Below are 23,720 nucleotides of genomic sequence, written 5' to 3' on the forward strand. Positions count from 1 at the left end.
CAAAATCTTACTTACCAAATACCAATTTGGCTTAAATATAACCCAAAAATAAATGAAGGCAAAAAAGAGAAGATATTACGATATCGTTAATTCGAACAGGGCTCTATATTAAATTAAAATAAAATCTAAATCAGATCGAATTTCTTTATTTTTTTCTTGAAAGAAGAAAGAATAAACCGCACCACCGTTCTTATCAAAATTCTGATCGGTGTTGGGTGAAGTTTCCTCAAAATTACTTCATTGGCACCTTGGGCTATTAAACCGCAACACTATTAAAGAAGAAATAAAAAATGTTTGAGAGGAAAATTGAAGAAAAGTATACTATTTCTTTATTTACTAAACCCCGGGTTAGTTAGTGCATCTGTGGCAGACAGTCTGTGCCACTGAAATCCTTTTTGATGATGTACAAAAATTCAGAGGACCAATGAATACAAGAAGTGAAATCTAGTTTATTAGGGAGAAGGTATAAGATGCCTAAGTATTCACGCGCCATAGTCCCAGTCCCCCTTTCAAAATACAAGGAGGACGTAAAAGGAGGCCGGGCTATTTCGCCTCTCCTCAGGCGGAAAATACGTTTACTAGGGAGAAGGTATAAATTCGCCACATTTCCAGCTTTATCTCCAGTCCAAACGTACGTAGGTTCTGAGTTAATCCCCGCCGCCTCTAAATTACAAGCAGCATCATCTCATTGGTTCTTGAAAACTCACGTCAGCGTGACGCGAATGACGAAAATTACAGTCATATTTTCCGACTGAGGAGAGGCGAAATAGCCCGGTGGCCTCCTTTTACGTCCCCCCTTGTATTTTGAAAGGGGGACTGGGACTATGGCGCGCCAATACTTAGGCATCTTAGACCCTCTCCCTAATAAACTAGATATCGCTTCTTGGTGTCATCCTTCTTCTATTATCCCCTTCTGACTGTTAGACACAGGGCGGCATATTTCATAAATTCATTTCTGTATCTTCTCTTTCGAAATCGAAATCTTAGTAAATAAACCTTTCCTTCAGGAGATGAAAATATAGTTACCAAAATAATAAAGCTATAAACCACAAAAGAATTCGGGCCTTAATCGTACTTTGATTTTCTTTTTAAATTTATTTATATCTATTTATTATTATTTAAGATCAAGATTGTTTAATATGATTTTTCATACAGAATTATGTCATTATAGTTTAATGTTGAAGACATTGTAATTTTTTTTTATTTTGAGGAGAAACGAAGTTCAATTAATTTCTAATTAAGGTTCTGGTTTTATTTATAATGTTCTTTTCCTGATAACGATTGCGGACTTTGTTAACAATGGGAGAAAGTGTATGATAAAATTATAAAAATTATTATTCTATATAAGAAAGATTGATTAATGAGATTTTAAACTCTTTGATATTTTTGACTGGTGTGATTACAATTGTTATTTTTAAAAGTATAACTAATGTTTAGAGGGCTGAAAATGAAACGCTGTAATTTATTCGTATTTGCTTTAATTTATGTTATTATGACTTTTATTAGTAAATTAGCTTAAGGGGTAAATGCTTTTTTATTATTATTAAGTTTAAACGTAAGTTTATGTACAGGGTGATTCAAAAATGGTGTGGTGGTAGGAATGAAGTGCAGTGGATTCTGTGGGCGGTTTTGAGTCGAAATAATTTATGTAATTTCTATGACATTTTTCCCCAGGGGTCACCCTAAACTCCGTTTATTGTCCCTTTGAAATGGTGCGTCTTCAAAAATCATTTATTGTCCGATTTAAATGATACATCTTCAAATATTATTTATTGTCCCTTTGAAATGATAAATCTTCAAATATTATTTATTGTCCCTTTGAAATGATAAATCTTCAAATATTATTTATTGTCCCTTTGAAATGGAACATCTTTAACTACCATTCATTGCCCCTTTGAAATGGAACATCTTTAACTACCATTCATTGCCCCTTTGAAATGATACATCTTCAAATTCAGTTTATTGTCCCTTTGAAATGATACATCTTCAAATATCATTTATTGTCCCTTTGAAATGATAAAACTTCAAATACTGTTTGTTACCCCTTTGAAATGATACATCTTCAAAAATCATTCATTGTCCCTTTGAAATGATACATCTTCAAAAATCATTCATTGTCCCTTTGAAAGGATACATCTTCAAAAACCATTTATTACCCCTTTGAATTGATACATCTTCAAATAGAATTCATTACCCCTTTGAAATGATACATCTTGAAATACAGTTTATTGTCCCTTTGAAACACGAAAAAAGGGTTAAACAGGAAACTACTTAAAAAGTTAAAATTTAACCTAATGCTTATTTTTAAGTCAAGTTTTTTAACATCTTTTACAGCTAATAATATTATATTACCTTTAATTCTATTTATAGATAATTTATTTAAGAAATATTGATTTAATATATAATAGCTTTGTTAAACTTGTACCATCTCGAAACGCCTCTATTTAACAAAATGTAATCAATTTCGAATTAAGGAAAGCAAAAAAAAAAAGATTTCTTTTAATATTCTCAAATTATTTTTCGTTTTGGGCGAACGATTCGCTTGAAAGATCTTAATTTTTCATCTCCCACTATAAATAATCATTCCTGTAGACAAATTCGACGCAGCCTAATCGTTTAAACTATGTTACTGCGCCTTTAAAGTGCAAGTATCATTTAAAATTAATTCTCAAAATTCTTTTTTTTTTCGTAACACATCTAACGTTTTATACGCCCGCCATTTTTCCGAGTATTCTTCCCCATTGCCCACGTGACATGTCTTTTTTGACAGGTATGATTGATGGGACTTTTATTGATGTTGTTTACATGTAGTTTATTTCGTAAATATGTACATTGAGAGTAAAAAATATGCAAATTTGTTTATTTTCGAAATATGCAAATTTGTTTATTTTCGAAATATGCAAATTTGTTTATTTTGGAAATATGCAAATTTGTTTATTTTCGAAATATGCAAATTTGTTTATTTTCGAAATATGCAAATTTGTTTATTTTCGAAATATGCAAATTTGTTTATTTTCGAAATATGCAAATTTGTTTATTTTCGAAATATGCAAATTTGTTTATTTTCGAAATATGCAAATTTGTTTATTTTCGAAATATGCAAATTTGTTTATTTTCGAAATATGCAAATTTGTTTATTTTCGAAATATGCAAATTTGTTTATTTTCGAAATATGCAAATTTGTTTATTTGGGGGGCGTGGTTTATGCAAATTTGCTTATTTTTGGCTAGATCAGGGGTTATATACTACTCTAGTCATAATGTGAGGGAGGTAGGTCAGGAGAGAAAGAGAGAGAGAGAATCAGTATAGGCAGGCGTGATCCATGCGTGGTGAAAACGGGGGTAAATCTACGTTACACCGCGGCGCCTGAGCGCAGCTTTCTCGCCCATAGTTGACGTAGGGGATGACAGAGATAAGGCGAGGAGGTCAATCCCCCCCCCATGCGCAAAGGATGTGCGTCCTAAAACTAAACGTACCGAAAATAGTTTTTACTACCCCCCTATTTTCCCATTTTTCGGCGGATTTTTTTTATAAAGCGCGTTTCTATCTCTCTTTGGTACAAGTGATTCAATTTAAATGAAACTTGGCCTTTAATAACAAAATCAAGACCTGTTTGAAGGAGGATTTCTCGGGTCTGGGAAAAACTAGAAATCTAGCAACATTTTATGTTTGGTTTCTTTTTCTTTTTCAAACAACGAGATATTCCAAATTCGATAATAATGAGATATAACAAGAAAAGATAAGAATGGGAATAATAATAAATAATAAATAAATAAAATGCCCTAAGGGTGTCTCCAAATAATAATAAAATAGAAAATAAAATGCCATGTTGGTTATAGTTCAGTTTTAAACAGAAGGCGGGTGCTACTTTACTCGCTACTCGCACGGGAAATATCTTTAGCCTTACTTAAACTAAAGTAAATTATACACGGAAATTATTGTTAACCTAATTGGTGAATGGTTAATGACGCGGTTAATGGTTAGTTTTCTCACGATTGCACCTTTATCAAATACGCAGTTAGGACTGGAGCATCTCATCTCATCATCGTGGAATCATGGATCTTTTAAATATTCCCAGGAATACATACAGTTAATTGGAATCATTGCGTACCTGCCATTTTCACTCAACTTATAATAACTAGGCGTATTTTGTTATATAATAACAACAAGAAGTGATATCTAGTTTATTATGGAGAAGTTATAAATTCATTCATCCACATTTAATGCTTTATCTCCAGTCAAAACGTATAGTAGGTCCCCGCCGCCTCTAAATTACAACCAGCATCATCTCATTGGTTCTTGAAAACCTACGTCAGTGCGACGCGAATGATAACGAAAATTACAGTCATATTTTCCGACTGAGGAGAGCTAGCGAAATAGCCCGGCACCTCCTTTTACTTCCCCCCTTGTATTTTGAAAGGGGGACTGGGACTATGGAACGCCGCGCGAATACTTAGGCATCTTATACCTTCTCCCTAATAAACTAGATATCCCTTATTGATAACAATTAGGCCTAGCAAGGAAATTAAGATTATTCCAAAAATGATTAAGCTATGAGTTGGTTTCTCTACAAATAATTAATAGAATGTTTAATAAGGTCTCTTGATAACGTCAGGTTGTTTTTGGTTTAATTGACTTCTGATTATATGCCTACTTTTTATTTTTATATGTATTTAATAATTTAGTAAGCGTACTGTACATTTTTATCAAAGTATAATGTAATTTGTTATTAGGGGGTGAGCAATTCGTGTATTTTTAAGTAAGAACACGTTTTATTTTGTAGTAGTAGTAAATAGAAGTGGCAACTTGTTACGTCAAACCGTGTTAATTTCTATCAAATTATAACTTAGGGTGTCACGATTCTATTTTTAGATAAGTTTTTAAGTTAACATAATGGGGACCACTCCCTTACAATGCAACCCGCGTGCTGCAAGTTCTAATAGTAGTATAAGTTTTTAGTCGTGTCTTTTACAACGTCACTTTAAATTACTTGAAGACCTACTTAAAACTTGGGGAGAATAATACTAAACGGTACAATTGAATTTGTTTAACGACCCGGGGGGCCTCGGGACGGGGGGGGGGGCTTAAATATTCTTTTTTATAGCTTTTTTTCAAATGAAAAAGTTGATTTTTAAACTAATTTACGATCAGATTAAATCTTTTATTGTTAGAAACGCATAAATCAACCTATTTCATTTAAATTTCTAATAGGTCGACACGTGCAAATTGAGGTGTGCTATAAAATCCTTTATTTTTGGAATCTATTTTACACTATAATTTTATTAAATATCCCTTAAATAGCATTGCAATACAGGGGTGTTCCATAAAGGGTTTTGTGGTAGTACTGTACCAAAGTAAGGTTAGTTCTATTTTGGATTTTGAGTCGAAAATGTAACTTCTGTGACACTTTTTCATAAAATCCATCTTTTACAAGTTGTGATTGTAAAAGGTTTTTAACGGATGACCCCTTAAATTTTAGTAAGAAACTGAAAGATGATGCTAATTTAATTCGGGGGTCATCCCTAAAACACTCAAATCATAATTTATTAAAATGTCATGGAAAAATTTCCACTCAAAGTTGATTTCCCATAGAACTATCCCACTGTGCTCCGGTCGTCATGTTATAGAACATTTTCCACTCAAAATAGATTTCCCATAGAACTATCCCACTGTATTTTGATCCAATAATTATCCTTTATGGTACACCATGTAATAATAAACGAGAAACTTTAATCCTATATTATTCTACAAAATCCTAATTTTTGTCCAATAAAACCGATTATAAAACCTATTTTCTTTCTATAATTTTACTTACTTAAAATTTGGTTACATTACTTCAGGATATTAACTTCTAGAGCTTAGACCTGTTTGTAAATATTTTAAATAAAATTTACAAAAAAAAAAAAAATATTAGACTGACTTATCACTAGTATCGCTTGCGAAACTTTGTGGCTGTCTCGAAAAGAAACATTATTCTAAATTACTTCTGAAATCTAATATAATTTATTGGGGGCATTGGCAACAGCGTCCGTAATTGTTATTTTTCATAAGCAATTATATCCGTAGATTTTTTTTAAACCGCTATTTCGAAACTTGTATGCCTTGAATTATTATTTTTTTTTCTCTTGAAATTTTGTAATGTTTTTCAATAATCAAGATAGACTGAGGTGCACTTAAAATTCCTGGGAAAACACTATTGTTTTTACGAAGGAAGCGTATTATTATTATTACGAATTGTACCTAGGCCTACAAGGGAAAGAAAATATAAAATTATCTTGCGTAAAATTCGGTGGTGATTTTTATGATAGTCAATTTGTTCCGGTACTGCTTTATGATGGTTTTATTTTACAATTTCTTACCTTGAAGGAAACTGGGGGTGGAGTGGTAAAACTCTGTTTCGATGTAACTGAGAGGGAAATACACAGGGGAGGGGGAATATGCCTTCCATCTCGCTTTTTGCGCCTGCGCTGTAGGCTTAGGGATAAAGAGAGAGTGCGCAGAGACGGATGGCAATCCCCCTTGGTATACCCCGATTCTGAGGGTTAAGAAAGGGGTCTGTAATGTTGCAGTCTGTACCCCCATCTACGGAACGGCAACAAAGTCCCCCCAGAATCCTCAGTGGCGTTTTAGTTGGGTGGTACGGTAGGGAAACATATGCCCCCTCTGTCTTAAAAGGGAAGCTAGTTCTCATACAAATACAATAGCACTACCCGGCAGTATTTAACAGCGTTTGGGTAGGGTCGTACGGTATGGAATGATAAAGGACGCCCCCTATGTCCTCAAAAAGAAAAAAGAAGCTAGTTCTCATACAAATGCATGGCGCTACACGGCAGCGCTTAACAATCGCCTACTGCGTGCACAAGGTACTCTGGGAAACTTTCATTGCGGCACATCGCCCATAATTGATACCGCTCCATCTTACTCTTTTCTCCTTGTTCTTATACTTTCGCTTTTGCAATCATTAAGCGAGGAGAATAGCCTTTTCCAATTTCAAGGGTTCGTCGCTTTTCATAGGCAAAATGAACGATAAATACTAAATTAAACCTATTGACGATTTTGAGTAGAAAGGGAACTTCTAAGACATCACTAAAACGTATTATGATTGCAGGAGTGTTTTGCGGATGACCCCTTAAATTTAATGAAGAAACTGAAGATTTATAATTTAATTAAGGGGTCATCCGTTAAACACTGTAATAATAATTTGTAAAAGGTGGTCCAGCCCTTAGGGCAAGATGCCATAGAACCTTTTTCGACATGAACTCGATCGTAATTGAACAAATGGTAGCCAGAAAAACATGCCTTTAATTAAGACTTATACAAACTTATTTTAAACACACACTGTATAATTATGTTTTAATGATATATTCATCCATCCATTTTGTTTTTCTTCTTCTTTAGGCAATGTGAACCCGGTTGTAATGAACATCATTCCTCAAACGCAGTTCGCTCCTTTGGCCGAAGCTTTATGCAAAACAGTCCAGGAATTGAACTCGGAAAAACGCAAGGCTTCTTTGGACGTTATCGCCCAGTACTTGAAAAAGAGTTTCCCTAAAATGACAGTCCCCAGTAACGAAATCCTCTACCGGACATTAGGCGCCCTCATCAAAGAAAGAAAAGTTTATCATACGGGAAAAGGATACTTCCTGGTCAGTCACTGTCTTCTTTATTGTCTTCCTTTTTTTAAACCCTTCCCTTTTCTGCCTCCAGCGACTTCGACACTCCAGTATCAAGCTTATTTTCAGCACGTACGAAGCTAGGCTTCAATCGCAGTTTGCGCGGGAAAGTTTCCTCTTAACTTTCCCGCCCATTAATTTGCCATAATGATATTCAAATTAGGGCCGATCTCGGAATTGAAGAAATATTTATTATTATATTATATTTTATTCTTTCCGTAGACAAACACTAGCTCGCTTAAATTTATTTAATTTATTTCCGTTATTTCCATAATTTTTGCTGCCTTTTTTTCAACACCCGAAATTGCCTACCCTGCTTACTTAAAGGGAGTGTGAATTAGGGTTTGTAAAACGAGTTGAATTCATTTCGAATCTTTTACAGGGTTTATACGAACGTGGATAACCTGAATGTGGCAGGGAAATATAGGCCTATTGTTGACTAAATATTCAGGGAAAACTCGGGGAAATTTATAATTTTTAGTAAAATTTAGAGGGTATGAATACGTTTGTCCTGAAGGGGTTGCTTGAACTATTTATAAGTTATCCCTTAGTTAGTACTCCTAAAATAACCATTCCCGCAGCTACTAGGTTGCCTTGCATCTGGAAATATGAGGGAAAAACCTGGAAATGTTAGGAAAATAAAATCAGTTTTCCAAAAGTTGTATGAACCCTGTTTTAGGCCTAATATCGGAAACTCCGAAAAACAGTTGAAAAAATTCATGAAAATGATTTTGTAACTTGTACTTCGTTATTAAGCTGCATTCTGAAGTGAATAGCATCAACTTCATTCAACCTTTCACGCGCCCTTTGAAAATAGAAAGTTTTTGCACCGTGGGAAGATCGTTAATCTCGAATTACAGCTTTTGTTCAAACTAGAGTTAAGTCCTAATTGGTCGAACGAAGATTCTTGTGGGTTTAAAATTGGATTGTAGACAAAAACATTTCCTTGCTATTGGCTAGCTGGTATACTTAACAGGTGTAAGTAATTACACGCGTACTTAGTGGTGGTAGTAGGAAGAGGGAAATCAAATGCCTTGACATAACAATAGCTCGTCTTCTCCGCGATGACAATAGTAATTTTCATCTTTAAAATTGTTTTACACTTTTTGTTCGAGAGAGACAGCAGAAGTGTTAAATTTTGCGTAACCTTCCGTTGGCAGCTTCTAAATTTAGAGTGTCTTCCTGGTTCGTTTTAGGTTAGTCCTACGACCTACAGATCGAAATCTCCGATGGGAAATGGACGCGGTGAACGTCAAATGTTGATGACCAACGAGGAAGCCATTGATAGATTGTACCGGAAGAGTTATTCTTCGTTGCAAGAAGGAGATGACAGCGTCTCTCAGTGCATACAAACAGACGCCAGAGAAATACAAGACACATTGAAGTTTGACGCCACTCATAAGGTCTTGTACCCAAGTCACAGGGCGTCTAGTCTCGAAAGTTTCAAGTCCAACAACCAACAGTTGGAAAGGAGACATTCCATGAAAGTTCTGAGTCACAAGGAAAAGGATAAACTCAACAGAAGGAGTTCCTTTAGATTGGCGTCTTTGACCGGTTTGGCGGACACTGCGACGTCTGTTAGCGATTCTGATAAAGAGGAAGTGGTTAAAAGTACGTCAAGTACTTTCTGTAAAACCTAGACGAAGGTTAATTGAGAATTAGTTTGTCCTCATAATTTATGACGTACGTTTTTAGGGAAGAGATCGGTTTTCAGTCGTTTGTTCCGCAGAAGTCATAGCTGCGAAAGCAAACGAAACTCGAAGAACCAATCAAAACGATCCACGTTTTCGGCGCAATTCCCGCCACCGGAATGGTCCAATTCCAGCAGCATTCAGTTACATTCCCAAGGAACGCAGACGCTCACGGTTGACGCTTATTTGCCGAAAGTGCGAGTAAGTTTTCGTCCCAACCATCAATTGGTCCATATTGGGCGGTTACTAGTCAGTAGGCTTAATATTATATTGTTTAACACTTTTTTTAAAGATTCGTTCCCGAAGTGTCGGTCGTTCCAACAGCCAAGATAGACATTCCATTCACAGCATTCAACCCATACAGTATCCCAACAGGGCCATCGAACGTTACAACTGCTACGACTCTGACGTATCCCTTAGAACCAAGTCCATGAGTCTCCCGCGACATCGAAGCTACCACCCTCAACCCAACACTGAAACGGAACCACCGAGACGTTGCAGTACACCCAACTCCAGACGTTCCTCTAAGGTCCAAGGTTCACCTCAACGCACTCCTAGCGAAAGGAGACGCGTCAGACCACCTCCAACGCCTGTAGACAATAAGCTCAATAACGGATCTCGGGTTCCGCCCGAAATCGACAATGGGTCACCCGCGCGTAGGGTTAATCATAACGGGGTAGGTGGTAGTGGTGGTAACTTAAGGGACATTAGGGTTAACAATAACAACCGTGTCGTCCATCACGATGCCTCGGATGCTGAGGACAACTTGAACCAAAGAAATCATAAACCTAATTCCTGGACGCCTCAACCGCCTCCTGATCCAGAAACCCTGGAGAAGAACGAACCAATCTGGAACAATTCCCCTTCCAGAAATAAAAAGAATTTGGACGGAGAGACCAATACGAAATTGAAAACGTCTTCCCCGGTCTGCTTACCGAAGAACAACAAGCAAAATTCTTGGAACACACCTTCCATCAATAAAACCACTGTTCCTTTAAAGGAATCCAATACTTTAAAGCAATCCAACGAGTTTATCAACCAGGAAGCACCTCTGGTCAAGAAATGGATTGATGACAATGACGATGACGTCATTTTGAAGGGGGAACAGCGAAAAAGCGGGGACGCTAGTCTCCTGAACGAATCGATTGATTTGGAAGTTAATCTAAAAACGTCTTCTTCCGGTAACAACAGCCCAACGAAATGTTTATCTTCGAGCCCCGATAATACCCTTAGCCCAACCAGGAGTACCTCGAGGAACCATACCATTTCCATCAAAACCGGTTCCTCCCGTAACAAACCGGTAACTATCACGGCCATTACTAGTATTCGCACTAGCGTCTCCCAAGACGCCATTAAATCAAACGACGATAAAAAGCAATCCTTATTAAACGGTAAGAATAAGATAAAGAGTGCCGATAATATTCCGATCTACGCTAATATTAAAAGCAGTAATTCCGATAAGTTGTCCAAAAACCACTCAAATAATTATGACGCTGATGATAGTGGGTTTATTACCGTCTCCCCCGTTTAATTTAATTAATTTAATTTAATTTAATTATTCAGGGTTTAATTAGTGGTTTGTTTAAATATAATCAAAAATCGATCGATCGATCGTCTTTAAGCCCATTTAAAAATTATATATATATATGAAGTCCATTTTATTCCTCGATCAATTTTCTGGTTGTCTGAGGGATACCATGGATTGAAAATAAGGCGGGTTATTTTCACGTGTGCCAATCAAAGTGCCAGAAACGTATGTATATTTTCCTGGTTAATTAATTGTTACAGTTATGATTTTTTTATTTACGTTTTTTATGGTAGTTAATAGTTAATTAACTACATTTACATCCAGTTTAATTTAGAAGAGTTGGACTATAAGGTTACTTAAGTTATAATTTGCGACGTACGTAAATGACCGGTGACCCATTGATATTACTTTGGACAGGGATGGAAATAAGCAAATTTTATTAGAAGGCCTTACTACGTCATGCAACTTCATGCTAGTTTCCATTTAAGCACGGAGCTGTATTGTAGAAGGAGTAGAGACTCGTAGCTTCCCCTCTATTAAAAAAGCTAGACCTTATTTGTCCATAAAAAGGGGGTATGAATTTTGACCCTCCCTCCAAACCTAGGCGAGCCAATGTAAACAATAAAGATGGCCGCGAGCTACGAACGTTCAGGAGAGTTAAGCCTCGGTCTTTTGTGTATTGAGTCCGGGTGACGGGAGTTTCTCAAGCGTTTGCAAATCTTATTTAAATTTTTATTTTTACTATTATTTCTATTTATATTAACTATAATATGGAAAATATTCAAAGAATTAAGCCGGGAAAGAAGAAAACGGACGCTTTCTTTAAAACACGTGACGTCAGAGATTGTTTACATTGGCTCGGTATGCGCGAAAATTGTGCGCGGAGCACTAGTACGCTTATGTCTAGGCCCTAGAGGCCTAGTCTCTACTCCTTCTACAATACAGCTCCGTGATTTAAGCAATAAAAGGTACCAAGAGAGGGGTTAAAATATCTTCTATTCTGCAAAACAATTAGCACCAGACTGGCGGCGTCAGGGGGCGGAGCTACGCATGAATAGCCAAGTCCTAATTGAACTTTAGGACTTGCCTAAAACATTATTGGACAAGAAATAATCGAAATGACAGATTCCTCCAAAGGTTTCTCTAAAATTAACGAGATATTTTTGAAAATTTCGGACACTATCCTATTCTGTGCTTATTTCTATCCCTGTCTGTGTAAGTGTAACGGACAGCAACGCTAAGCCTAACTCTGTAGATCAGATAGATTAGTTTAGTTTAAAGTTACTTCTGTTCCGTTTTGGGGTAGTTGTATTTAAAGTAGATGTAGTCGGATAATAATTACAACAAACAACCCAAAGAGTCAAAGGCCTATAGAAATTGCGGCGGTAAATGAATTAATAACACTTGTGGTATGTTTTTACCAACGACCAGAAGTTACATTAGGCCTAGAATTGTATTTAAAAATAAAAAACATTTTCTAACGTACTTCCGCGTCTAGCTTCTATAGCGCAGGTTTTTTAATATATAGAACATTTTTTACACGACCCGGTAATTGCCTTATAGATTTTAGACTGAATCAACGAATTAAATTATACCATACCATTATAATGGCAAAGGCTTAGCGTAGCGTAGAAAAGAGACTTCACACTACGCATGCGCAGTTGCCTGTTGGTTTTAAAATTCGCGCCCAAAATTCAGCATTCCCGGACGGTTTTCGCGCTGGATTTTTCAAACAAGATGATTTTGTTTCAGGCTTATTTAATTTAGATTAAAATTGAAATAAGCGACTATTTTACGATGCATATATTGACATATAATTTAATGATGATAATAATAATTTTGTAAGCGAATTTCTTAGTGTACTAAAGTATATATTTTGAAAGCAAAAAAACGACAAAGGAAAATATAGCCATAGGGATTTTTATTTTGTCAGAAAAATAATGTTTTTCGATGCTTTAAAAAAATCGACCAAATTGTGTTAATTAATTTGCTTTTGAAACAATTAAACGCATGTACCCTAAATAAATTTCTAATAAATTGAGAAAATTAGGGGTTAGGATAGAAATAAACAACTTTGATTCATTTCTAACCTTACCTGTTACTGGTTACGAGAGACGTAAGTGAAACGTCATAGATTCTCGTAAAGCGACGTCTGGTTTTGGCGCCGTCAAAGGCTTAGTACAGAGTCCAGACTAAATAGGAAGATGGAGTGATGGACTGCAAAACAGAATTCTCGAACTAGCTCGAGCTGTAAGTCTCTAGCATTACGAAGTTAAAGGTAGTGTCATACCAGGGATAGATTTAATTTTAGAAGTAGGAATGGAGTCTAACGGTTAGTATTTACTTCAGTCCGACTCATAGACCACCCAGTATAGAGCCCCTCCCTCCCTCCAACACGTAACGAAAAATTCAAATTATCTTATTGGCTCACTTAAACTACGCTTTGATGACGTTGCTGACGGGTACGGCGAAAAATACCAATTCCATTTTACCTCTGTCGCTATGGCCCGTCCGTCTCTTCTTTCATACCCCCCCCCCCCGTCCCGTGGAAGGGGGTCCGTCCGGGATTTGACGCGCGCCCAGATTACTCTGTTCTCCATTCCTGCTTCTAAAATTAAATCTATCCCTGGTGGCCTGGTCATACTCATTCAAATAAACTTATGTTACAAGTTAAGTCAAAAATAACAACAACACTTTTAGTATTTGGCTTTAATTTATTTATTTAAATTAATTTTGTTACATTTCTTGACTATTTTTACTATCACTCAATTTCTTCTTATAGATTGTGCCTGTCACAATCCCTAAGAATAAAATTAAACCTAACGAACGATTAGATTTGAATTTACGAGCACAATCCTCTGGAGAATCCATTTTTAACGTCAAAATCTTGAAATAAAAATAAATTAATTAGTTTAGTTAGCTTATTTAAAGGTAAAACAATGAATTAAGCTTCTAATTTACTTGTGTTACTAAATGAGACCCAACAAGTCCTAATGAAACGTAATAAGGTAAAGTTTGATGGTCAATTAGGCCTAATAATAATAGATTAACCAGCATGGAACTGGAGAAAACGGTAAGCCATTTTTTGGTATCTTTCCCGAACATTAACGCAGTTGATTTAATACCAGCTTTAACATCGTCATTTTTATCCTGTAAATAATTTTCTCCGATGTTAAAACTAATTAATTAAGATAATCAGATTTATTAATTAGTTTAATCAGATTAATTAAGAAAATCTGATTTATTAATTCACCTGAAGGGCATAAATAGTGTCATAGACCATTGTCCATGAAACACCCGCTAAATATAAGGGAAGAACTAAAGAAAAGTCGCAATAGCCGCGAACAGCTGCAAAACCTAATAAAGCTCCCCAATTAAACGTGAAACCTGTGAAAGAATTCATACAGAAGATTAAAGAAGGGTTTGGTTAATCAAGGGAAATTAATTATCCCAACCTAAAACTAATTGAGGCCAATTAGTAAATCGTTTTGCAAGAGGATAACAGACAACCAAAGCCATAGAAGACACTCCTAAAAGAATACTGTAAGAAATTATTTTCCAATTCAATTTTAAATCATATTTAATTTAATTAACGGAGATTAATTAAGGTAAGATAACATTATACCTTTTAAAAGAACAGCCTTTTTCTAAATATAAAAGGAATTAAATATTAAAATTAAAGATCTCTTATTACAAAATAATTGGTCTGACTCTTAAAAACGAGGAATACTACGCCGCCATTGATTTAGTGGCGTCTGCTAAATCGAACCTCTTACGAGCGTGATCGAGTTGGCTATGCCATACCTTACCTAAGTCTCAGCCTGTGAGAATTAAACCAATCCCTTCAGAGGTAAGTGTGGGGTTCGATTTAGCAGAAGCCACTAAACCAATGGCGGTGCAGTAGTATTAGCATCTAATTGATCTTAAAAAACGAGTACTACTGCGCCATCCGCCATTGATTTAATGGCGTCTGCTAAATCGAACCTCTTACGCGCGTGATCGAGTGGGCTATGCCATACCTTACCCAAGTCTCAGCCTTTGAGAATTAAACCAATCCCTACAGGGGCAAGTGTGGGGTTCGATTTAGCAGAAGCCACTAAAACAATGGCGGTGCAGTAGTATTAGCATTTAATTTATCTTAAAAAACGAGTACTACTGCGCCATCCCCATTTTGTTTAGTGTCGTCTGCTAAATCGAACCTCATACGCGCGTGATCGAGTGGGCTATGCTATGCCCTACCTTACTCTAATTCAACCAATCCTAAAGGGGTAAGAGGTTCTGAGTAGCAGACGCCACTAAACCAATGGCGGATGGCACAGTAGTCCTGGTTTTTTTAAGACTAATTAGGCCTAATTGTAATAATTTATTTTTTTAATTTTATTTTTAGAAAAAGGCCGTTCTTTTAAGGTATAATTTTATGTTACCTGAACTTTTACTTTAAAATTAAGATACTGACCTATACCAATTTAATTGAAGTAAAATGATACTAGACAAACTTAGTTGTAACGCTAAAAACCCTAATGCGTCAGATTTATCAATGATTCCACTTGCAAGGGGTCGGTTTTTTGTTCGTTTAACTTTAGAGTCCAATTCTTTATCCCACATATCATTTATGGTGCAACCAGCACCTCTCATTAGAAAAGCCCCCATACCGAACAACGATAAGTAGTAAAAACTCGGTAAACATCCCGGTTCCGCAGCTAAGGCTATACTCCATAAACAGGGCCATAATAAAAGGATTGTTCCTGTTGGTTTATCAATTCTCGCAATTTGTAAATATGGTTGCGTAAATGAGGGGGCTTTTTCAATTAGTCTTTCCAATAATGTCAATGTATCATTGTGTTTTTGGGGGTATTTCACATGATTTGAACAATGTATATGACTAGTCAAAATGACCTTGAAATTATTATTATTATTACTATTTTTATATCTATCTATTGTATTTGGAGCGCATATTACAGCACCACAATTTCGTTTAAAGTAATTAGAAAGTAAACAAGCATTGGTAATCTTAGGTATTTTAAAGCATCTGTTATTTATCTTCAAAATTTGTCGTTGTAATTGAAATATTGCCATAATTTTTTGTTTAAAATGAATTTTAATATTTACCCTATTTTTATTACGTTTAAAAATAAATACGTAATCATATTTTAATTATTACATCTACATGAATTACAAGGAACTTCAGCGCACATGGTATCACACGTACCCGGTTTAAAAAATATTTCAATTTCAAACACTATGATTACGTAATCCGTTTTAGGTCAAAGATCGAAGTTCAAAGATAACACGTGACGCACGCTTTTTGCGCCATCTCTCTTCTCCGCATCTTCGTAATATTCATTCTGTCATTTCGACGTAAAAATGGCTGCCGATCTATCGAATACGGATGTTAAGGTAAGAAATTATTTTTTAATCCTTGTATTAAAGGGCAATCGAAACTAAAATTAACATTTTTTATTAATCGAATTACTTAACTCACTGTGGGGGGTATTTATATTAAATTTTTTAGGTTAATTATAACTTTTTATGAACCCTAAAAAACACGTTGGTGTTATCGACGTTGCACCTTTCATACATACCCTATGGTGTTAGTTGTATTTCGCGTCTTAGTTGTGTAGCTTTCTTATTATCGAAGCCGTATTATTAATTATCTTTAATTGAATATTGTTAATTAATCGTTTCTACTATTTGGAATCGTACAATGTATATGGTAATGTAAATTTTTGTTAGGCCTAATGCGTTCCATGTTTTCGCAATCAGCCCCATTTCGTTGCCATTTTGCCGGCGGGTTGCTTTCGCTTGCATGATGGCGCCAAGGCTTAGAAAGCGCAAATGTTTTGAATTTTACTAGCGCACATGGTCAGACTGCGATTTCGCATTTTTGTTGTATTAATTCATAAAAATTAATTATAATTGAACCTTGCTAAGTATTTAGTTATAAAAATAGGTAATCAGGTGCTATGTGTGTCATTATGAGTTATTTATGCTCTTATTTCAAGAGCAAAAAGATAATTTTCGCTTTCCTAGGTTTTTAACTCCAAGCAATTTATCGCGATTAGGGTTTAGTATTAGTAATATTTTGGGAATTCTGTTTCATCTTTTCCATTAAAATGGCGGCCCATTTGTGTACAAATTCCACTAGTAGTTGTTGATTTGAGAAAAATATAGCATAGGCTATTTACTATAACAAACTATTTTGCAAACATTTGCTTTTTGACAAGAGGTTCAAGATGGGAAAAAAGTTAAGTGTAAGGACACTTAGAGATAATTATAGCTTGCTTCACTATCTAAGTGAGATTTTATACTTACAAATGGAGAAATTTGAAACGGGGTCAAAAGGTCATTGCAGTTAGGCCTTGGCCCTTGATAAATCATTACTTTAAAATGAATTTAGACGTTCCCCATGTTAGGATTACAACATAAACCAACCTTTTTGCAAACTTAAATTTTATACTTACAAATGTAACGGGGTCAAAAGGTCATTGCAGTTAGGCCTTGGCCCTTGATAAATCATACTTTAAAATGAAGTTAGACGTTCCCCATGTTAGAATTACAACATAAACCAACCTTTTTACAAACTGAAATTTTATACTTACAAATGAAACGGGGTCAAAAGGTCATTGCAGTTAGGCCTTGGCCCTTGATAAATCATTACTTTAAAATGAATTTAGACGTTCCCCATGTTAGGATTACAACATAAACCAACCTTTTTACAAAATAAATTTTATAATTACAAATGAAACGGGGTCAAAAGGTCATTGCAGTTAGGCCTTGGCCCCCGATAAACTTGAAAATCATTACTTTAAATTAAATTTAGACGTTCCCCATGTTAGAATTACAACATAAACCAACCTTTTTACAGACTGAAGAGGATAAAAAGGTTGAAAGTAAAAATGAGTCGCCAGATATGCTAATTAAACACCCCCTTCAAAATAAATGGAGTCTATGGTTTTACAAAAATGACAAATCCAAAGCATGGGAGGATAATCTCCTAGAAATAACCGCTTTCGATACTGTAGAAGATTTTTGGGCGTGAGTAGAAAGAACTCTCTTTATCTTTCTGTGAAATTAGAAATTAGACATTTTAGTGTAGTTAAAGTGCAGTGGAACAATTGACTTCATTCGATACTTTTCTATGCTTTAGACTTTTTAATCACATTGAGGTAGCTAGCAAGCTACCAGTTGGTTGTGATTATTCGTTATTCAAGGTAGATAAATGATCAGTTGTTAGGTGTAATAAGACACTTTTGACGATACCAGATTGAAATATCCCCCTTAGTATGGTATTAAGCCAATGTGGGAAGATGGTCAGAATAAAAATGGAGGCCGTTGGCTCATTAATCTCAACCGTAACCAAAGGTCTTCTGATCTGGACAATTACTGGCTAGAAACAGTTGAGTTGACGTTGTTTGTTTATCAGTATTTAAAGGAAAGGCTTAGATAACATAACATTATATTATGGTACTTCGAACTTTCGTGACGTCACGCCCCCCCTGTCTCATACTTCGGTTTTGGCGGCCATATTGGTTGGAAGTCATCAGCTCAGGCCATACAATATTGACGTCACGTCCTTTTAGCTCCTCCCCTCTCAGTACCACTCTTATACCTTAAAGGAACGGCTCCTTTTTCTAAATATAAAAGGAATTAAATATTAAAATTAATTAATAAATGACAATCTTATTACAAATGATAATTAGTACATTTAATTAGTCTTAAAAACTATCAAGGACTACTGGGCCATCCGCTATTGGTTTAATTTCGTCTGCTAATCGAACGTCTTACGCGCGTGATCGAGTTTGCCACCTCTCACAGCCTGTGAGAATTCAACCAATCCCGTTTGGGCTAAGTGATGACGAAGTTAAACAAAATGGCGGCGCAGTAGTCCTTGATTATTTTTAAGACTTGTTAAATGTACTAATTATCATTTGTAATAAGGGAACATTTATTTTAATTTTAATATTTAATTCCTTTTATATTTAGAAAAAGTCCGTTATTTTCAATTAAGGTATAATGTTATGTTACCTGACACTTTTCCTTTTATGGGTTAGGGGGGTAGTATAAGATGGGGGTATTAAAGGGGAATCCCCGATATTTGTAGCTTCTATGTTTGATTGGAGAGGCCTTTGACGAATTTAGCGATAATCTATGCGGGGCTGTCGTACAAATCAGACCTAAAGGTGATAAGCTTGGAATATGGACAGGTGACTCTAAAAATACTGAAGGAAATCTAAAGATCGGGTAAGATAAGTTTACTATAAAAAGGGTCAGGGTAAATATTAGTTGATATCTTAAGCCTGCAAACCCATTGAAGAGTTTTGTGTGTTATTTGTGTATTTGAACAGGAGGAAACTAAAAGAAAGGCTTAACATTCATCCCAGGACAACTATTGGATATGAGGTATGAAATTGTGCATTTTTGATATATTTTTGGGGTGTGCAAGCCTGGTTTATGTTTATTATAATCATACGTGGTGAAACGTTACTATAAGGAATTCTGAAACCAGTATTTTTTGTTCCATACTAGCCGTGTAGTTCCTTTGTTCCATTTTACCCCGTAGTTTCTTTGTTCCATTCTAAACCTGTAGTTCCCTTTGTTCCATACTACCCGTAGTTCCTTTGTTCCATTTTACTCCGCGGTTCCTTTGTTCCATACTACCCGTAGTTCCTTTGTTCCATAGTACCCGATCGTTCCTTTGTTCCGTTTTACCCGATCGTTCCTTTGTTCCGTTTTACCCCCTAGTTCCTTTGTTCCGTTTTACCCCCTAGTTCCTTTGTTCCGTTTTACCCCCTAGTTCCTTTGTTCCGTTTTACCCCCTAGTTCCTTTGTTCCGTTTTACCCCCTAGTTCCTTTGTTCCGTTTTACCCCCTAGTTCCTTTGTTCCGTTTTACCCCCTAGTTTCCTTTGTTCCGTTTTACCCCCTAGTTTCCTTTGTTCCGTTTTACCCCCTAGTTTCCTTTGTTCCGTTTTACCCCCTAGTTTCCTTTGTTCCGTTTTACCCCCTAGTTTCCTTTGTTCCGTTTTACCCCCTAGTTTCCTTTGTTCCGTTTTACCCCCTAGTTTCCTTTGTTCCGTTTTACCCCCTAGTTTCCTTTGTTCCGTTTTACCCCCTAGTTCCTTTGTTCCGTTTTACCCCCTAGTTCCTTTGTTCCGTTTTACCCCCTAGTTCCTTTGTTCCGTTTTACCCCTAGTTTCCTCTGTTCCATTTTACCCCCTAGTTTCCTTTGTTCCATTTTACCCCCTAGTTTCCTTTGTTCCATTTTACCCCCTAGTTTCCTTTGTTTCCTTACTCCCCCGTAGTTTCCTTTGTTTCCTTACTCCCCCGTAGTTTCCTTTGTTTCCTTACTCCCCCCGTAGTTTCCTTTGTTTCCTTACTCCCCCGGTAGTTTCCTTTGTTCCATACTCCCCCGGTAGTTTCCTTTGTTCCATACTCCCCCGTAGTTTCCTTTGTTCCATACTCCCCCGTAGTTTCCTTTGTTCCATACTCCCCCGTAGTTTCCTTTGTTCCATACTCCCCCGTAGTTTCCTTTGTTCCATACTCCCCCGTAGTTTCCTTTGTTCCATACTCCCCCGTAGTTTCCTTTGTTCCATACTCCCCCGTAGTTCCTTTGTTCCATTTTACCCTCTCAGGTTTACAGTTATACAATGTTAATTCATTGTTCTATAGTTCAATGGTTTTTATTAGTTCCATAGCGAAGTTTTTATCTTTCCCCAGTCGTTTTTAATAATGGTAGTTGTTTACTAATGTTAATGGTATAAGCTGAAACTGCTTTAGTTTTCTCTATTAAGATGGTTTAACCTTTGCTTTCTAAAGTTGAACCATTACAACAATGATTAGACAGACACGCGTTGCTTTTCGACAAGTCCTTTTTCCAATCCCTTTTTCTGAGTATTTACAACAAAAGCAATGTTTAAAAACAAAAAGAACGTACCTTGATTTGATTTTTAGGCTCACGTTGACACTCAAAGTAAAACAGGATCCGCTGCGAAACATAGGCTCTCTGTTTAATGGTACTTATCCCTTAGAAATTAAACAAATTACGCATTTTTATATAAAATATAAAAAAAGAACGGTTGACACTTTTTGTACTATGAAAAAAAAAAAAATGCAAAACAAAAAAAAAAAAGACTTTAGATTTTATGAACAGTTCCGATAAGAATTCTGGATTCTAAGATTACCAAAAAAAAAAAAAAATGTCCATTATTTATTACGTGAAAAGCAAGCAAACGGCTACGTACAACTGCCCCCTGAATTTAAAAAAAAAATTGTTGTTTTGTTACAAAAATCAACAACATCTTTTGTTTCCCAAGTAAGTTGGATTATAACTTCTCTCCATTTTGTTTTATTTTTTTTTCTCTTTGTTAATATCAAAATTTTTGCCAAAAATGGTTGGAATTAATTTTTTGGTGTATTGTTCTTCGAATTTCTCTCTTTCTTCTCTCTCCACTAGAAGTAGTAGTGTAATTATTATTTTTATCCTAGAAAACTAGTCTAGGATTATATTTTTTTTGTCAAACATTGATTTATTATCGTTGGTTTGAAAAATATTTAAAATTATAGGCAACTCCTGACTATTTTCAATAATATTAAGGAAAAAACCCAGATAAAAGAACAAAGTAGGCCTAACGCTTAAGCCTCGGTCTTCTAGAGCTAAGCCTAATGTCTTAGGTCTTACGCTTAAGCCTCGGTCTTCGAGAGCTAAGCCTAATGTCTTAGATCTAACGCTTAAGCCTTGGTCTTCGAGAGCTAGGTCTTCTAACACTTAAGCCTTGGTCTTCGAGAGCTAGGTCTTCTAACACTTAAGCCTTGGTCTTAGAGAGCTAGGTCTTCTAACTCTTAAGCCTTGGTCTTCGAGAGCTAGGTCTTCTAACACTTAAGCCTCGGTCTTCGAGAGCCAGGTCTAACACTTAAACCTAAAGCCTTGGTCTTCGAGAGCTAAGCCTAATTTGGTCTAATCTGGGATTATTTTCTTCTTTTTTTATATTATTTGTGTGTTGCCAATTTGCAATTAATTGTTACCATTTATGGTTATAAAATTATCGCGGAAAAATATGTGGAAAATAAAAATTTTTTTAAACCACTCTCGCGAATGTAGGCCGAAATGGTTAAGCCTCGTTTTGATTTTGGTTCTGTGGAGATTGCAAACATTTTTGTGTGGAGTTATTAACAGAAAAAAAAAGTTGTATTTTTATAATTATATTATATAACAGTGGAAGTAAAATCGTATAATGGCAATGGTCAAAAGTATATAATTTTAAACCTGATAGGCTTATAGAAGAATCACCTGCAATTCATTTTCATATCCATGTGCTTCTTAAAGGAAAAATTCAGGTAACGTAATATTGTACCAAGAAGTGATATCTAGTTTATTAGGGAGAAGGTATAAGATGTATTCGCGCGGCGTGCCATAGTCCCAGTCCCCCTTTCAAAATACAAGGGGGACGTAAAAGGAGGCCGGGCTATTTCGCAGCCTCTCCTCAGTCGGAAAATATGACTGTAATTTTCGTCATTCGCGTCGCGCTGACGTGAGTTTTCAAAACCAAATAACCAATGAGATGATGCTGGAATAATTAGCGTTTAAACTTTAAACAGTCTTAACAAGGTTCATAAACCATTTTGCAATACTCCGTGTGGTTTCCGCTAAATTTTTATAGCACCCAACAACGATCTAAGGGTATACAGCGTCTCGCGGACACTATTGTTACAAAGAGTGCCACATAAACTTGAGAGTTGCCTACCCAATTCAATACACGCGGGATACAGTGACCACGACACTATAAGGTGCCATTTCTAGTGTAGCATACATTTTTTCTCTTTAGGTAAATCGTAGTGATCGTACGGGGAACCCGAACCCGACCCGGGAAGTCGGGGATCCCCGGTTTTTTCCAACCCGACCCGGCCAGTGAATTTTGAAGTCGGGTTTAAAAAAAATTCGGGGTGGGCCCGTAGTAGAGGGTAAGTTATTATTTACGGTCGCGCTTTGTGTTGCAGTAGATAGGAACTCGAATCTGATTAGGGCGAGCTTGAATATTTAATTTTTTTCTGTCTCGAGGCTTCGAAAGCCAGTAGAAAACTGATATATCTCTAGGCAATTTCATGGTCGTCCGTCAAACGCCAATGTATTAATTGTGTGTTAAGTCGCGCGCAATTGATTTCGAAATTGAAAAAGTGGTAGAATATTAAGAGTTTCACGAGTACCAGAAACCCCTTTCAGCCACTGCCAAAGACATAGACAATTAAGGACAATTTGGAAACTTTACAGATGGAAGATGCGCCTGTTCTGGGACAATTAGTTGACCCAATCCCTTCCACGACGTTCTATCAGCTTGGATGAAGAATAGTTACACCTAACTATTCTTCATCCAAGCTATCAGATAGCAATGATATGACAGAATCGCCTACTATTGGATTCACTAAAGCAGTGATATGACAGATTAGCCTACTATTGGATTCACTAAAGCAGTGATGACTAAATTACAGAAAATAAATTCCTTACATTACATAGTACATAGCTACTATGTATAATTTTTTAGAATATGTTAATTACATTTATATTATTAAAAAGGAAAACCCCGACCCGATTTTCCGGGTTTTTTTTCGCAACCCGACCCGGAGCCCGACCCGACAAAAATCTCACCCCGTACGATCACTAGTAAATCGTACGTGTATGTGTATACGAAAACTTGTTCTGATGTCGTAAAACTGGTGGGCCAGGGACAAGATATACTCATAGGGACAATTCGCAATTCTTCATTTCCAGCATTGGTTTAAAAATGCCCCGTGACTTCACTTCTACAAGCTTATATAAGATACATTTCACAACTCCA

The 23,720-nt window shown here is 36.1% G+C and overlaps 3 protein-coding genes across 6 annotated transcripts in view; 2 read left to right on the top strand and 1 right to left on the bottom strand.

Annotated features, from left to right (window-relative positions):
• Window positions 1-12,964, top strand: part of ko (Stork-head domain-containing protein knockout) — a 76,203-nt gene extending 63,239 nt beyond the window's left edge. For all 3 annotated transcript variants that reach the window (XM_089841805.1, XM_089841815.1, XM_089841797.1), the window contains exons 3-6: window positions 7,399-7,646; window positions 8,870-9,284; window positions 9,369-9,565; window positions 9,657-12,964. In XM_089841805.1, the coding sequence (XP_089697931.1) occupies window positions 7,399-7,646; window positions 8,870-9,284; window positions 9,369-9,565; window positions 9,657-10,895 (2,099 nt within the window). In that variant the 3' untranslated portion in view covers window positions 10,896-12,964. The remainder of the gene's footprint in view (window positions 1-7,398; window positions 7,647-8,869; window positions 9,285-9,368; window positions 9,566-9,656) is intronic.
• A 622-nt stretch (window positions 12,965-13,586) lies between these two features.
• On the bottom strand, window positions 13,587-16,131 carry Coq2 (ubiquinone biosynthesis protein COQ2, mitochondrial). Its single transcript, XM_089842145.1, has 5 exons — window positions 15,349-16,131; window positions 14,348-14,433; window positions 14,146-14,279; window positions 13,854-14,042; window positions 13,587-13,778 (listed from the first exon to the last, which is right to left on the bottom strand). Exons 1-5 carry the CDS (start codon window positions 15,966-15,968, stop codon window positions 13,629-13,631), a joined length of 1,179 nt encoding a protein of 392 aa, XP_089698271.1. The 5' UTR covers window positions 15,969-16,131; the 3' UTR covers window positions 13,587-13,628.
• A 16-nt stretch (window positions 16,132-16,147) lies between these two features.
• On the top strand, window positions 16,148-22,137 carry LOC149718327 (eukaryotic translation initiation factor 4E-like). 2 transcript variants are annotated; one of them, XM_089842237.1, is made up of 7 exons: window positions 16,148-16,289; window positions 17,758-17,927; window positions 18,040-18,103; window positions 18,175-18,288; window positions 18,994-19,133; window positions 19,238-19,292; window positions 20,842-22,137. In XM_089842237.1, the coding sequence occupies exons 1-7, from the start codon at window positions 16,257-16,259 to the stop codon at window positions 20,899-20,901; spliced, it is 636 nt and encodes a 211-aa protein (XP_089698363.1). In that variant the 5' UTR covers window positions 16,148-16,256; the 3' UTR covers window positions 20,902-22,137. The 2 variants fall into 2 exon arrangements, with proteins under 2 accessions (XP_089698363.1, XP_089698331.1); XM_089842205.1 differs by lacking the exon at window positions 16,148-16,289 and having other exon boundaries at window positions 17,707-17,927.
• Window positions 22,138-23,720: the final 1,583 nt, after the last annotated feature.

Source organism: Phalangium opilio, unplaced genomic scaffold (assembly GCF_054372755.1).
Source record: "Phalangium opilio isolate 3A_F unplaced genomic scaffold, DU_Popi_V2 ptg000002l_1, whole genome shotgun sequence".
Classification (NCBI taxonomy): Eukaryota; Metazoa; Arthropoda; class Arachnida; order Opiliones; family Phalangiidae; genus Phalangium; species Phalangium opilio.